Below are 11,363 nucleotides of genomic sequence, written 5' to 3' on the forward strand. Positions count from 1 at the left end.
ATGAATGGTCAGATAATCAAACCTTGTATAATACAAACAAAAAGAAAAAACAAGTTAGTAATATACATACATCCATAAAGATAAACTTCATCGTTATGATTTGAATTTGTTGTAGTTGTGTTAGATACAGAAGAGAGTCAGATCCCTCTAAAGCCATTACAGCTGCTGTAATGTGGGTCTTTTATTCATGCAACATTTCCTTCATGACAAAGGCCTATCCGTTATTGGCAGACTCTGCCAGCAGATAGTAGAAAACATGAATAATGCCAACTCATTACACAGCCTGGAGGCCTGGTCGTAGTCGCACTCTAGTTTCTGAAATACATGCACATTGTCTCAAAGGTTATTATCACAGTGAATGCAGCCAGGTTATTTCTAGAAGCAGTACTATAGTTCTTAAACTCCCATATATATATATACTGTATTTCCCTTTGTTTGTCAGTGTGTGCCGATAAAACAACAACTGACAGACTGAATGAGTATTGAAGATCAAAGTGTTAATTAGGTAATTAAAGGAGATAAGCCCTGGATGAATTATTAATTCAGGAAGATACAATCAAACCCACTGACCCTGGAAAATGTCAGTCTAACCAGTGCTAATGAGAGAAGGGGCACAGATGACGAGCGCCTGTCTCGGTGTGCTGATTTGTGATGCCATGCATGAGTTGAGTGACTCCTCCACTGTCTCCTCTTATCTGTTTATTTCTTCATCCACTCATTGGATAACTGCCCTTGATGGCGACAGATGCGTGAGTGCACCTGAGCTTTGTCATTGGCCTGTGCAAAACTAAGTGGTTTACCTTTAAACAACATTTCAAAGCATTTAAGGCAGCACTGATAAGGCCACTGATAAGAAAAGTGTAAGTCCTCTCTGAAGACCTTTGTTGCTGCCTATATCACACTGAAATGCAGTTGCGTGATTGCTCAACCAGATGGGGCTGCCTTAACGACTAGAGAACATTGCGATACACGGCCACGCTGACTGATTTCCATATACACCAGGAAGTTAAACCCCGGTAGCAGAATGAAGAGTCCCTTCATTCACTGACTTGTGGTTGTTCTTGTTTGAGACCTCTGCGTTGGATCAGCGCTTCTTGTGGGGTCAAAAGTCTGATGTGGCAGATATGGATTGACAAATCAAGACCTGTATTGAGTTTCTGAGATAAGCCTCTCAAATAGGAAGTGATGGTGGAGAGGTGAGAAGGGCAGACTTTGGACCCACTCCTCGCTCGCTCTTCTTCTTCTTCTTCATTTTCTCCTCCTGTGCAGCAGCAACGTCTCGGTTTGTCTCCCTTCTCTTGTGAAAAACATGAAAATTGATTTTGCCCCCGTGGACGTGCCCCTCCAAAGGAGACTGCAGACGCTCTCGGTGCTGCAGTGGGTCTTCTCCTTCCTTGGTCTGGGTGAGTGCTACTATTTCTGCGTGAACTGAAGGGGAACATGTGTCAATGTACATGACTGAATAGAGTTTGTCAGCAGGTGATGAAACATGTTGGTTGGCTCAACTTCCTCTGGCAAACCATAAGTTACTATGAGTGCTGAAGAATTGTTGTTTCCCATGACTTAACTCCTGTATGGCCAGGAGAGGGAGTCATGGAGGACATAACTTTAGCAGAATACACCTAAACATAGTTAACATCATATTTATGTTTGTTTTTCATATAGTTACTATTTCATGAGTGAATTTATCCATCTTCTGTTCATGTTCCTCCATGAAATATATCTACACCATCATCCTCCCATAGCCACATTGATGTTATCATTAAAGTGGATTTTAGAAACTCCATAAATATAAAAAAAATTTATTAAGTCCAGCAGGTCTGATCTGGTTTTGCATTTAAAGTGGCTGACGTATCCATGCTTTCGTCGATTATTTAACTGTTTCTGCGTTGCCTGATTCACATTGGTGGGAGGTGTGTCCCGTTCAGGTGGCATGTGATGGCTGATTTATTGATTACTATGGCGACACACATATTAAATAACAGCACCACACTTACCCGTCTTCGGATTATTTTCCCTTTTTTATTTTACTGTTTATTTCATGGGGGAATAAAAGAAAAGCGTCACCGCAAAACATCAACAGTGGGAGTGGTGAACGTATGCCACAATGGGATGCAGCCATAAAATGAATGAATGCGTTTCTAATCCAATTTTGATGTGTTTTAACACAGACCCACACCCAGATAATTTCATCACGGCCATTTCCTGATGGGAGAGGACATTTAAAAGTTGCATCTTTTTTAGTGGACAGTTTAGAAACTGAGAGGGAATGATGCTCACACCGCTCGCGGCCTGTTCGATTCCGGCCAAACTCGTGACCTCCTGCTCTATACAGTGGCCGTACAGTGTTCTTTCTGTCACGCAGCAGCCACTCACCACACAAACTCTTTCTGTCCTCAGCACCAACCTGCATCTTCCTCTTCTTCTTCCTGCTCTTCACCCGCTTCTGGCTGATCAGCGTGCTGTACGCCGTCTGGTGGTACTACGACTACGACACCCCTACGCGGGGAGGCCGCAGGGTGCCCTTCTTGTGCGGCCTCAAAGTGTGGGAACACATGCGCGATTACTTCCCGATCAAGGTGAGGTGTTTTGGACACGTTCGCACATGGGTGGGACAAGTCGGAGGACAGGACATCGGAACATCTGTCCGCTCGTTTGATCTAATCTTTGATACCAAGCCTCCTGGGCAAAACCCCCTATCTCTGTCCTTGGAAGCAAATAGACCACTGATGGATGACAGCGCTCTGTTCTCCAGGGTCATTTACTGAATATGTTCCCATTGTGTCAGTAAGCTTTGATTTGATATTATCTGCAGCCAGAAACTGAAATCGTTTCACTATCGAAAACCCTTTCGAATACTAGATGACTCGTGACATAATAACAGTAGAAACATCCTTGTCAATTACAAACAGGTATTTAACAAAAATGTTTCTCACAAGATTGATATCAAATAATAAAAAAGCCCTTAAATATGTGAAGCAACGTGGTCCAGCATAGCTTTGGCTCCAAACAGGTAGCCGCACAGCTAGCTTGGTTCTGATGGTTCTGGCTTTACTGGGGGATACGTCTCCGCTGGTTTCCTGGAAACAGCAGTGTAACGATAGGATACCAGGAAGTCCCTGCTCCTGGGGAAGGACAAATCACATAATCCCCCCCAAGTGCAGTCACATGTGTTAAAAGTGGTGATGTGGTGGTATGGTGTGGGGTGAACTACTTTCCTCAGCCCAACGTCCTACTAGAGATTTCTCACAGATTATCACTGGCCACTCACCAGATGCTGCTGCAAACCAAAAAAAAAAAAACATTCTAGTGGTCAAAGACATTCACTGATGAAAAACTGAAGCAACTGTTAGAGAATAATCAGTTTGCTACAGCCGTGTGTGCAAACTGTGAAGTCACCCCTGCATCGGAAACACCCGTTCCAGCTTCAAAATTAAAAGAAATCCTATAAACGGGGGTTACTGATTTTTACACAAAGGTATTATTCACTGATCTCAGTTGTAGGATTCTTGCACGGAGATACGTTTTGGATGAACATTGGTTTCAGATAAATGAACAGAATAAACTGTCCCTGGCCCCCGACCTTCTGCAGGAGACCATAGCCAGCCTATGGTCTCCTGCAGCCCGTTGTGTCCCTCTTGTGGTTAGGTGTGAGTAGTGTGTCTGCATAACTTCACACAAAAATATTCCTGGGTTTTAATCATAAAGGGTCTAATATTTATTCAAGAAAAGATTTGGATGAGTCGTTTTTTTTCTTTTTCAATTTACTCTCTTCTTCTTTTTTTAAAAAAAAAAAAAAAAATCTGGAAAACACTTTGGAATTCACAGAAAACAGGACCTCTGTTTACAACATCAACCACATTACACAGACACACTTCTTGCCCCTGGGCAACACTTACACTTTGGACTGTGCTGATAAGACTGAGTTCAACAACAATAATATTATTTCACCAGCATTTTCTAAAAACAAGTGTATATAAATTACCTTAAAGATTTACCATGAAACATGTTGTATATTTAAAGTATTGGATGGATTTCATCATGAGTTACGTAAGACAATATTTCAAATGATTATTTAACTGATGTCCAGAAATTCATATACACTATTTTTCTTTTTAAAGAGACAGCAAGAGAAGCAAATTTTGAGCAAATTACATCAGAAAAGCAAAATGTTACCACTTGTGCTACCATTGGTACCCCTGTAAGTGGGTCAAATGATTGTTTTCCGTGATCAGCCTTGGCAGCCATGCACAATAATACAGTAATCCATATGGACTCATAGAAGCCAAGGTAGGGACAAGGTTGCCATAAAAAAAGTTAATAATAATGCTAATACTAATAAATCATATTATAAAATCAATGATTAACAAAAATCAGCAACTATATGTGTTATATTGTGAAAAATATCAACAACAAAAAATGGGAAAATTTCTTGTCAGGCAGCTATTAATATTTCTTAGAGGTCTCATGTGAACCAGTGGGAACTTTTTGGAACTTTTTTTTTTAATTTCTCAGAATTTATTCATTTGTTTGTACGCTTCTAGTTGAAAGTGTATCGTGTTCAGCATCATCTGACTGTATGCTATGTTAAGCCTGAAACAAAGAGTCCATGTTAGGTTCAAGAGACACAGTGTCTTTTGAAGACCTTAATTAGTTTCATGGGTGTGGATTTTACCACCATTACTAATTGCGCCATCATCAGGTCGGCCTGAAAGCTCACCAGCTGATGTGCGCTCAGACTTGTGGTTTTTCAGGGGAAAAAAGTACATTTAGGCAAGACAGTCACGCAACTGCAGACATGTTTAAATACGTTTTCAATACAAAACCTTTTTTTTTTTTCAATCTGGCCTGAGAATCTGACCTAGAGCTAAATACACTCTGACGTACATAATCACGCTGACTGACCAGTGGCAACTCTCGGTCTTTTAACTCAAGAAAGAATTATGCAAACATATGGTGCAAGCATATGAATGAAACATTTCTGTCCCATTACCCTAAAGCTGCTTGAAAATGTGTACATTTGATCTGATTTAGGATACAAGGAATGTAACATAATACTAAGCTCAGACAACTTAGAACTGTAATGTAAGTAAGTAATATTTATTCAACCACAAAGATGTTTGGTTATAGAAGGCTTTTAATGATAATACTAACATTTTAAATGAATGTAAAAATTCTTTTTTTTAGAGACAGAGAGATGTTTGATTAGTGGCAGATTGGCAGTAATCTAAGAATAAATCAAAACATGAATAACTATCTACATCTTAACAGTATCCTACTTAAAAGTGTCAGGACCCGGCTGACATGATCATCACGTTATGACAGACTGGTGAAAGATGATTGCTAAATTTAAGAGGTTACACTGAACACCAGCATTTAATGATCTCATTTACTGCCTGACATTTGGAATTTTTGAGCCACTAACGTCATATTTAAATGCAACTGATTATTATTGGTTTAGAAATGAACTGCAATCTGTCCGAGATTCAGCATATATAAAGAGAATAACGTAGGACCCAGAACAGAACCCTGTGGAACTCCTATGTATATGTTTCAAGGGATCACTGCTGCATACATGTGTGGAGATGTCACGTTGTCCCTCTCTGTCTCTCTCATAAGTCATAACACTGGGGCTCCCTATCTTTACGTCCTTGGTTGAGACAGACAATAAACTGTTGCTTACTTATGTGGAAACACTGTGGAAACACCGCCCAAAAAAGAAATAATTCCTTCACAATCAGTACACAACCCCCAGTAAACTTGTCATTTTTAGACTTTCACTTATCAGTCTAATTGATAGAAACAAAGACAAAAGAAGTAATAGTTAGTTGTAGAGGGGTACAGGTAGATAAGTTGTCTTCCCAGCAACAATGTGCTAGTTCTGTGTGGAGCATGCATCTGAATAATTCTTTGTACCTATGACTGACAGCTTTTTCAGGGTGTATCCTGCCTCTCGCCTAATGTTAAAAAAGGCTGCAACATGTTTTTCTGAATTTCCTGAATGGATCCAAATCAAGTCCAAAAACCAAATAGTAAGTCCTTTTGATCCCCGCAAGTACTTGGCATTGATAATAGCAATACAGATTATGTCGTGATGACAAGCTGCAGGAGGACTCTGTGACTGGTTACTGGTGGACGGTTCTTTTGTTTAGAGACAGCTTCGGACCTCACTAGAGGAACCCGAGCCAATGATTAACTTTGTGACCCGGAGGCCAACAACGGCAAGCACTCACAGTACAAACAGCATGGACACAAAACAACATAGCAGCCTTGTGAATGCCTAATATCATGACACGCCCTATATGTAATTGGCTACAGAAAAATATCTGACAATAGCAATAGATGCAATGCCGCTGTATTCAATAGGAGGAGGGAGAAGGGCTTATGAAAAGAGGGATCTATTCAGAGCAGCTGCCTGTTTTGTTCCTGAGGAGGTAGCACGGCCTGAAAATGAGCGTGAATTTTGTCCTAAGAACATTGTGGCCTTCAGTCTCAATCTCACAGATGTAAACAATGAATGAAGAGAGAGTTTTTTTGAGAGAGAGTGAGTAAAAAAGCAAAACAAACTACACCACGTGACCGGCGACTCTTTACTCTCGACCTTTAGTGTTTCTCAGTATCTGTTCCCCACCGCTGTTTGTGTGACTGAGACACACAAACAGCGCCCCGCAGGTGAGATATCTTATCGGTAGACCAGTGGTTGATCATCTAAAAGACACTGCGGAGAAATAGCTCACAGTTTGCCAAGTAGTAAACATTGATAGTGTCTTTTAGGTTCCTGCCCAGCAACAAACAAATGGAGAATTGTGCTGTTTATAGGGGGTTTGTGGGTCAACATCAGAGTAGATCATTTTGACTTTTAGATAGATTTGAAAAGAGTTCATCTGGAGTGAATGAAGTACTCAGTACTATTATACTATCAATAATTTCTGATTAAAGTGAACATTAATTTCTAATTAAAGGGCTCCCTCCAATCAAAACTTGATACATGTGGTGGAATATATTATGAAGATATTTCGGTTTTATGATCAAAAGAAATTATTTCAGAAATGTTACAAATATTAAGCAGGAATGATACTTATTTGTCAAAGGCTTCACCATAAAGGTAAATATCACTATCGTCTTCTGACAAAAAAAAAACAAAAACCCAAGGAGCACAAATGTGAATTCTCACGCACAAATAAAATCATGTAGCAGTTGAGTAATGAAAACTAAAATACACATGCAGTTCCCTCCAACCACTGTAGGTTTCGTGGGCGTGTGAGCGGCAGTGTGTGTTACTGTAGCCTGGCAGGGCGGCTAAGGGAAGGTTCAGAGGTCCAACAGCAGTGTTGAAACTGCGATATTAAGGCACATATCTGTGCTTCATCCAGCTGCAATAAAACACTGTCACCTCTTCTTAGAAAGAATTGTATGATCGCCAGTAAGTTATTTAACACGTCTCCTTTACTGTGCAGGTTAGTAGGGCAGGCTATGTTTGTGCATATGTTTTCATTCAGATCTGAGCGGTTTCGATGCTTTAATTCCCTTTCTCCTCTCCTAGTTGGTGAAGACAGCTGACCTAGACCCCAGACACAACTACGTCCTGGGCTTCCATCCTCATGGCGTGCTGGTAGCGGGAGCCTTTACCAACTTCTGCTCATATGCGACGGGCTTCAAACAGCTGTTCCCAGGCCTCACTTCCTACCTGCTCATGTTGCCCCTTTGGTTCAGAACTCCGTTTTTTAGAGACTACATCATGTGCGCAGGTACAGACGTTTGAACCACTCAACTCTCTCTTTAATTCCAGATTGAACGCATGCTGTCCTAAATATACTGTATTTTCTCCACGTTTGAGGTACCATTTGAAGTATTTTGTGTACCACTGCAGGTCTGATTCCTTCAGACAAAGAGAGCGCTGCGTATGTGCTCCGTCACAGGCGTGCTGGAAGCGCTGTCGTAATAGCTGTCGGTGGAGCCCCAGAGGCCCTTGATGCCCACCCTGGGAGCTTCAATGTACTATTGGCCAATAAGAAAGGCTTCATCAAAATGGCCATGGAGTGTGGGTAAGAGCAGTCAGCCCTTGGGGTGGGGTGAGGAAAGCTTTCTATTTCAGCTAATTCTCAGAGGTCGTATTGCTTGTTGAAAGGATTGTGTCATTCTGTCCCTTTTGGGTTTCTTGCATGTTGAGTGTGGTCTCTCGAAACAGAACCTCGTTCAAGTCACTTGCATGGGATTTCCTGGGAAAGCACATAGTCAGTGATGAGATCAGTTTAAAAACGAGGAACTTATCTCAAGACACAAAGGTATCAAGTGCTGGAAAATGTTTGTTAATCAGTGAATCACGTAAATGTTATGCCATTAAAATGTATTCCAGAGCTCACCTGGTGCCAGTCTTCTCCTTTGGAGAGAACGAAGTGTTCGACCAGGTGGAGAACCCAAAAGGAACGTGGCTTAGGTGGACACAGGAACGGCTGCAGAGCGTCATGGGGGTCTCTCTGCCTCTCTTCCATGCACGTGGCGTTTTCCAGTACTCCTTTGGTCTCATGCCCTACAGAAAACCCATCAACACAGTAGGTGAGTAAACAACTTCGGTATTTCATCGCTACATCCCCAATGCTTAATCTGTCGGTTCTGTGCTATACCCTCTATTCCATTATAAATCCTCCCAAGGACTGAATGAATGCAAACGCAGTCAGATAAAGAGCAGGATCTACTGCAACTACACACATCAGCTGACACACATGCCCGGTCCTGTGTAGCTCGCTGGCTTGCAGCCCGAGTGCATGGCACCATGTTTTAAATAAACAGACCTCTGACACCATCAAACCTACTGCAAACCACGAAGTACAGAAAGTACTGACTGAGCATACTGTCATGCCCCTTGTCACCTCTCTGCAGTCGGCCGGCCAATCACGGTGGTGAAGAAAGAGAAGCCAACCGCAGAGGAACTAGACGCCCTCCACCAGCTCTACATGGACGAACTCAGCAATCTGTTTGAAGAGCACAAAGCCAACTACGGGGTGGACAAGGACACACACTTGAACTTTGTCTAACCCGGAATGAAGATGGAGGGGAATTGAATTCCTATTTATTTGTGAAACAACGGCGCTTTAGATCCAGATCATTTTACCTTCTGACTTGCTCTGTACACCTGTATTTGCTCTCAACAGACCTGCAAACTATAACGCCTTGTTTCAGCCTAAAAAATGTGAAGACAACGGCTGCTTTAAAATTCCAAGGGGGGAAAAAAAATGCAAAGTCCTCTCTGAACTTACACTTAACCAGGAAAAGGTTTGTTTGGTTAATTTAGAATCATTTTGATTCATTAATGCTTAAATCCATCTTTTAGCAAGAGAGAGCTGTCCTGGTGTGTGTAAATGTAACTGAAGCTGTTCGCTTGTGTAGGAATACCTTGCAGATTACTTCCAGCACATTTTTCTGTCATGTCCATGTATTCTAAACCTATACCATGTCATTTTCAAAATTAGATAATAAAAAAAAGACTGACTCTGATGATGCAGTAATTGCTTTGTAGTTTAGGTGCAGCAACATCCTGTCCTGACATTTTGCCTATGTTTGCAAGCTTATTTGTTCTAAGTGGCCTGCTTCTGGCAATTTGACTTTGTGATTACTCTTCATAATAAAATGTTTGGGGTCGTGCAAATTGTGCGTTTGCTGTTTACACCTGATGTGTTTCAGATTTTGTGTGAGAGCTGGTACTTTCACAAATGAAGTCACAACACCAAAAAATACCAGTATCTCAGGATCTGGTATCATTCCTCATGCCATACAGTCTACTGCTTCAACAGGGACTGGGACCCCTAGGGGGTCCGCGGAGGTACTGCAGAGGGGTTGCAAAATCTTTGATTGATTGGACATTTTATATATATTTCTTTTAATTTTCCCCCACAAATTTCTTTAAAAATGAATGAATCCAACATATTTTAGTAAAGGGATAAATGGAGGCACAATATATAATGTATATTTTATAATTATTTATTATGTTTACAGCAGTTGCATACCCATCCTATTGTTGCACACATTTGAAAAAAGAAAATTAATATTTGAACCAGTGTGTTATCTGAATAGCTTAATATTGAATGCAAAAATGATAATTATAATAAATTTATGAATAGCACTAGGCCAAGTTTAATATAGAACACATACAGTAGGTAGGGGGTCCCATTAGTTTGGGGGCCTTTAACGTGAAAATCATTCACTGATCTAATGTATATATTTGGCAAGAATGTCCATCTTTTGTTTGCTGAGAAATAAAAGCTGCACCGCATTTCATTAGTGGAAAGAAAAATAATACATATGCTCAAGTGCATATTAACAATCATCTGCATATTAACAACCGAGTCCTGAATCATTCACATATTGATACTTGATATTCCACCACAGCCACAGTTTTACTTTTTTTTGTTGAAAGTTAAACAAGAAAATGGCCTAGGTGTAATGTTGCACATTGAACAAACAAAGCTGACGTGTTAATTAATGTACTTAATAGGTGCTTAACCTTTGGACACCAGGCCCCCATTATAAATGATAAAATATCTAACCGTCTCACTTGTCAGGAATCAAAAGTCATTTCTCCCCCTCAAAAAGTACTGCTTTAATATCTGCCTTTAAATTCATCAAAGCTTTCTCGATCACTAACATGACGGAAATGAACTTCAAATGTTCAGATATATTTTAGAACTGACTGAGACGTCTGAGCAATAAACCCGCAAATATGGGTTATTGTTTTATTAGACCTAACTTCAACGTTAAAAGTTCAGTGTCTGGTTTTGCATCAGGTTGACACATGATAAGACTGTCTGTGAACTTTGGCAGATGACTTTTAGATGAGATTGCAAAGTTCTAATATTTCCAAATGAAACAACTGGCAGACTGGACAATGCCCTGATCCTTACAACACAGGCCGGGCAAGATTTGTGTGACTTTGCATGTGTGCGTGCATGCCAGGCTGACGAAAACGCTGATGAAATTTACAGCAAGACTCAGTGCAAAAGAGACTCAGGGAAATACATTAAGGAAATAAGAATTAAAAGAAAAAAAAAAAATCCTGAAAGTTCTGTTTGATAAATCAGCTGACACACCTGTGACTATAGTATTAAAATGGGAGTAGGTTTTGTTATAGATGATTGTTATTTAAGCACTATAATCTAAATTGTGGCTAGACCGATTGGAAATAAATCTGGAGCCCGCTGTTGGATCAAAGCTTTGTACAGCTGATGATTGTTTGGTCCTGGATTACTCAGGTGTGTACGAAGGAGGTCAGGATAACAAGGTTATCGACTTATTTTTGAAGACAGTGGTCAAAGTACAAAAGAATCAAGGGCCTGTGTACAAAGTATTCTGTAGGGTCGTATCTTATC

The 11,363-nt window shown here is 40.6% G+C and overlaps 1 protein-coding gene across 1 annotated transcript; it reads left to right on the forward strand.

Annotated features, from left to right (window-relative positions):
- Positions 1-974: 974 nt before the first annotated feature.
- Positions 975-9,646, forward strand: mogat2 (monoacylglycerol O-acyltransferase 2). Its single transcript, XM_047606878.1, has 6 exons — positions 975-1,403; positions 2,401-2,579; positions 7,544-7,748; positions 7,871-8,045; positions 8,357-8,556; positions 8,881-9,646. The coding sequence occupies exons 1-6, from the start codon at positions 1,310-1,312 to the stop codon at positions 9,033-9,035; spliced, it is 1,008 nt and encodes a 335-aa protein (XP_047462834.1). The 5' UTR covers positions 975-1,309; the 3' UTR covers positions 9,036-9,646.
- Positions 9,647-11,363: the final 1,717 nt, after the last annotated feature.

Source organism: Mugil cephalus, chromosome 15 (genome assembly GCF_022458985.1).
Source record: "Mugil cephalus isolate CIBA_MC_2020 chromosome 15, CIBA_Mcephalus_1.1, whole genome shotgun sequence".
Lineage (NCBI taxonomy): Eukaryota > Metazoa > Chordata > Actinopteri > Mugiliformes > Mugilidae > Mugil > Mugil cephalus.

Excerpts from the sequence above, each read along its gene's own strand:
- mogat2 (XM_047606878.1), top strand. The coding sequence starts at position 1,310 with ATGAAAATTGATTTTGCCCCCGTGGACGTGCCCCTCCAAAGGAGACTG. Across the intron at positions 2,580-7,543 it reads GCGATTACTTCCCGATCAAG|TTGGTGAAGACAGCTGACCT; the intron begins GTGAGGTGTTTT and ends CTCCTCTCCTAG. Across the intron at positions 8,557-8,880 it reads AAAACCCATCAACACAGTAG|TCGGCCGGCCAATCACGGTG; the intron begins GTGAGTAAACAA and ends ACCTCTCTGCAG.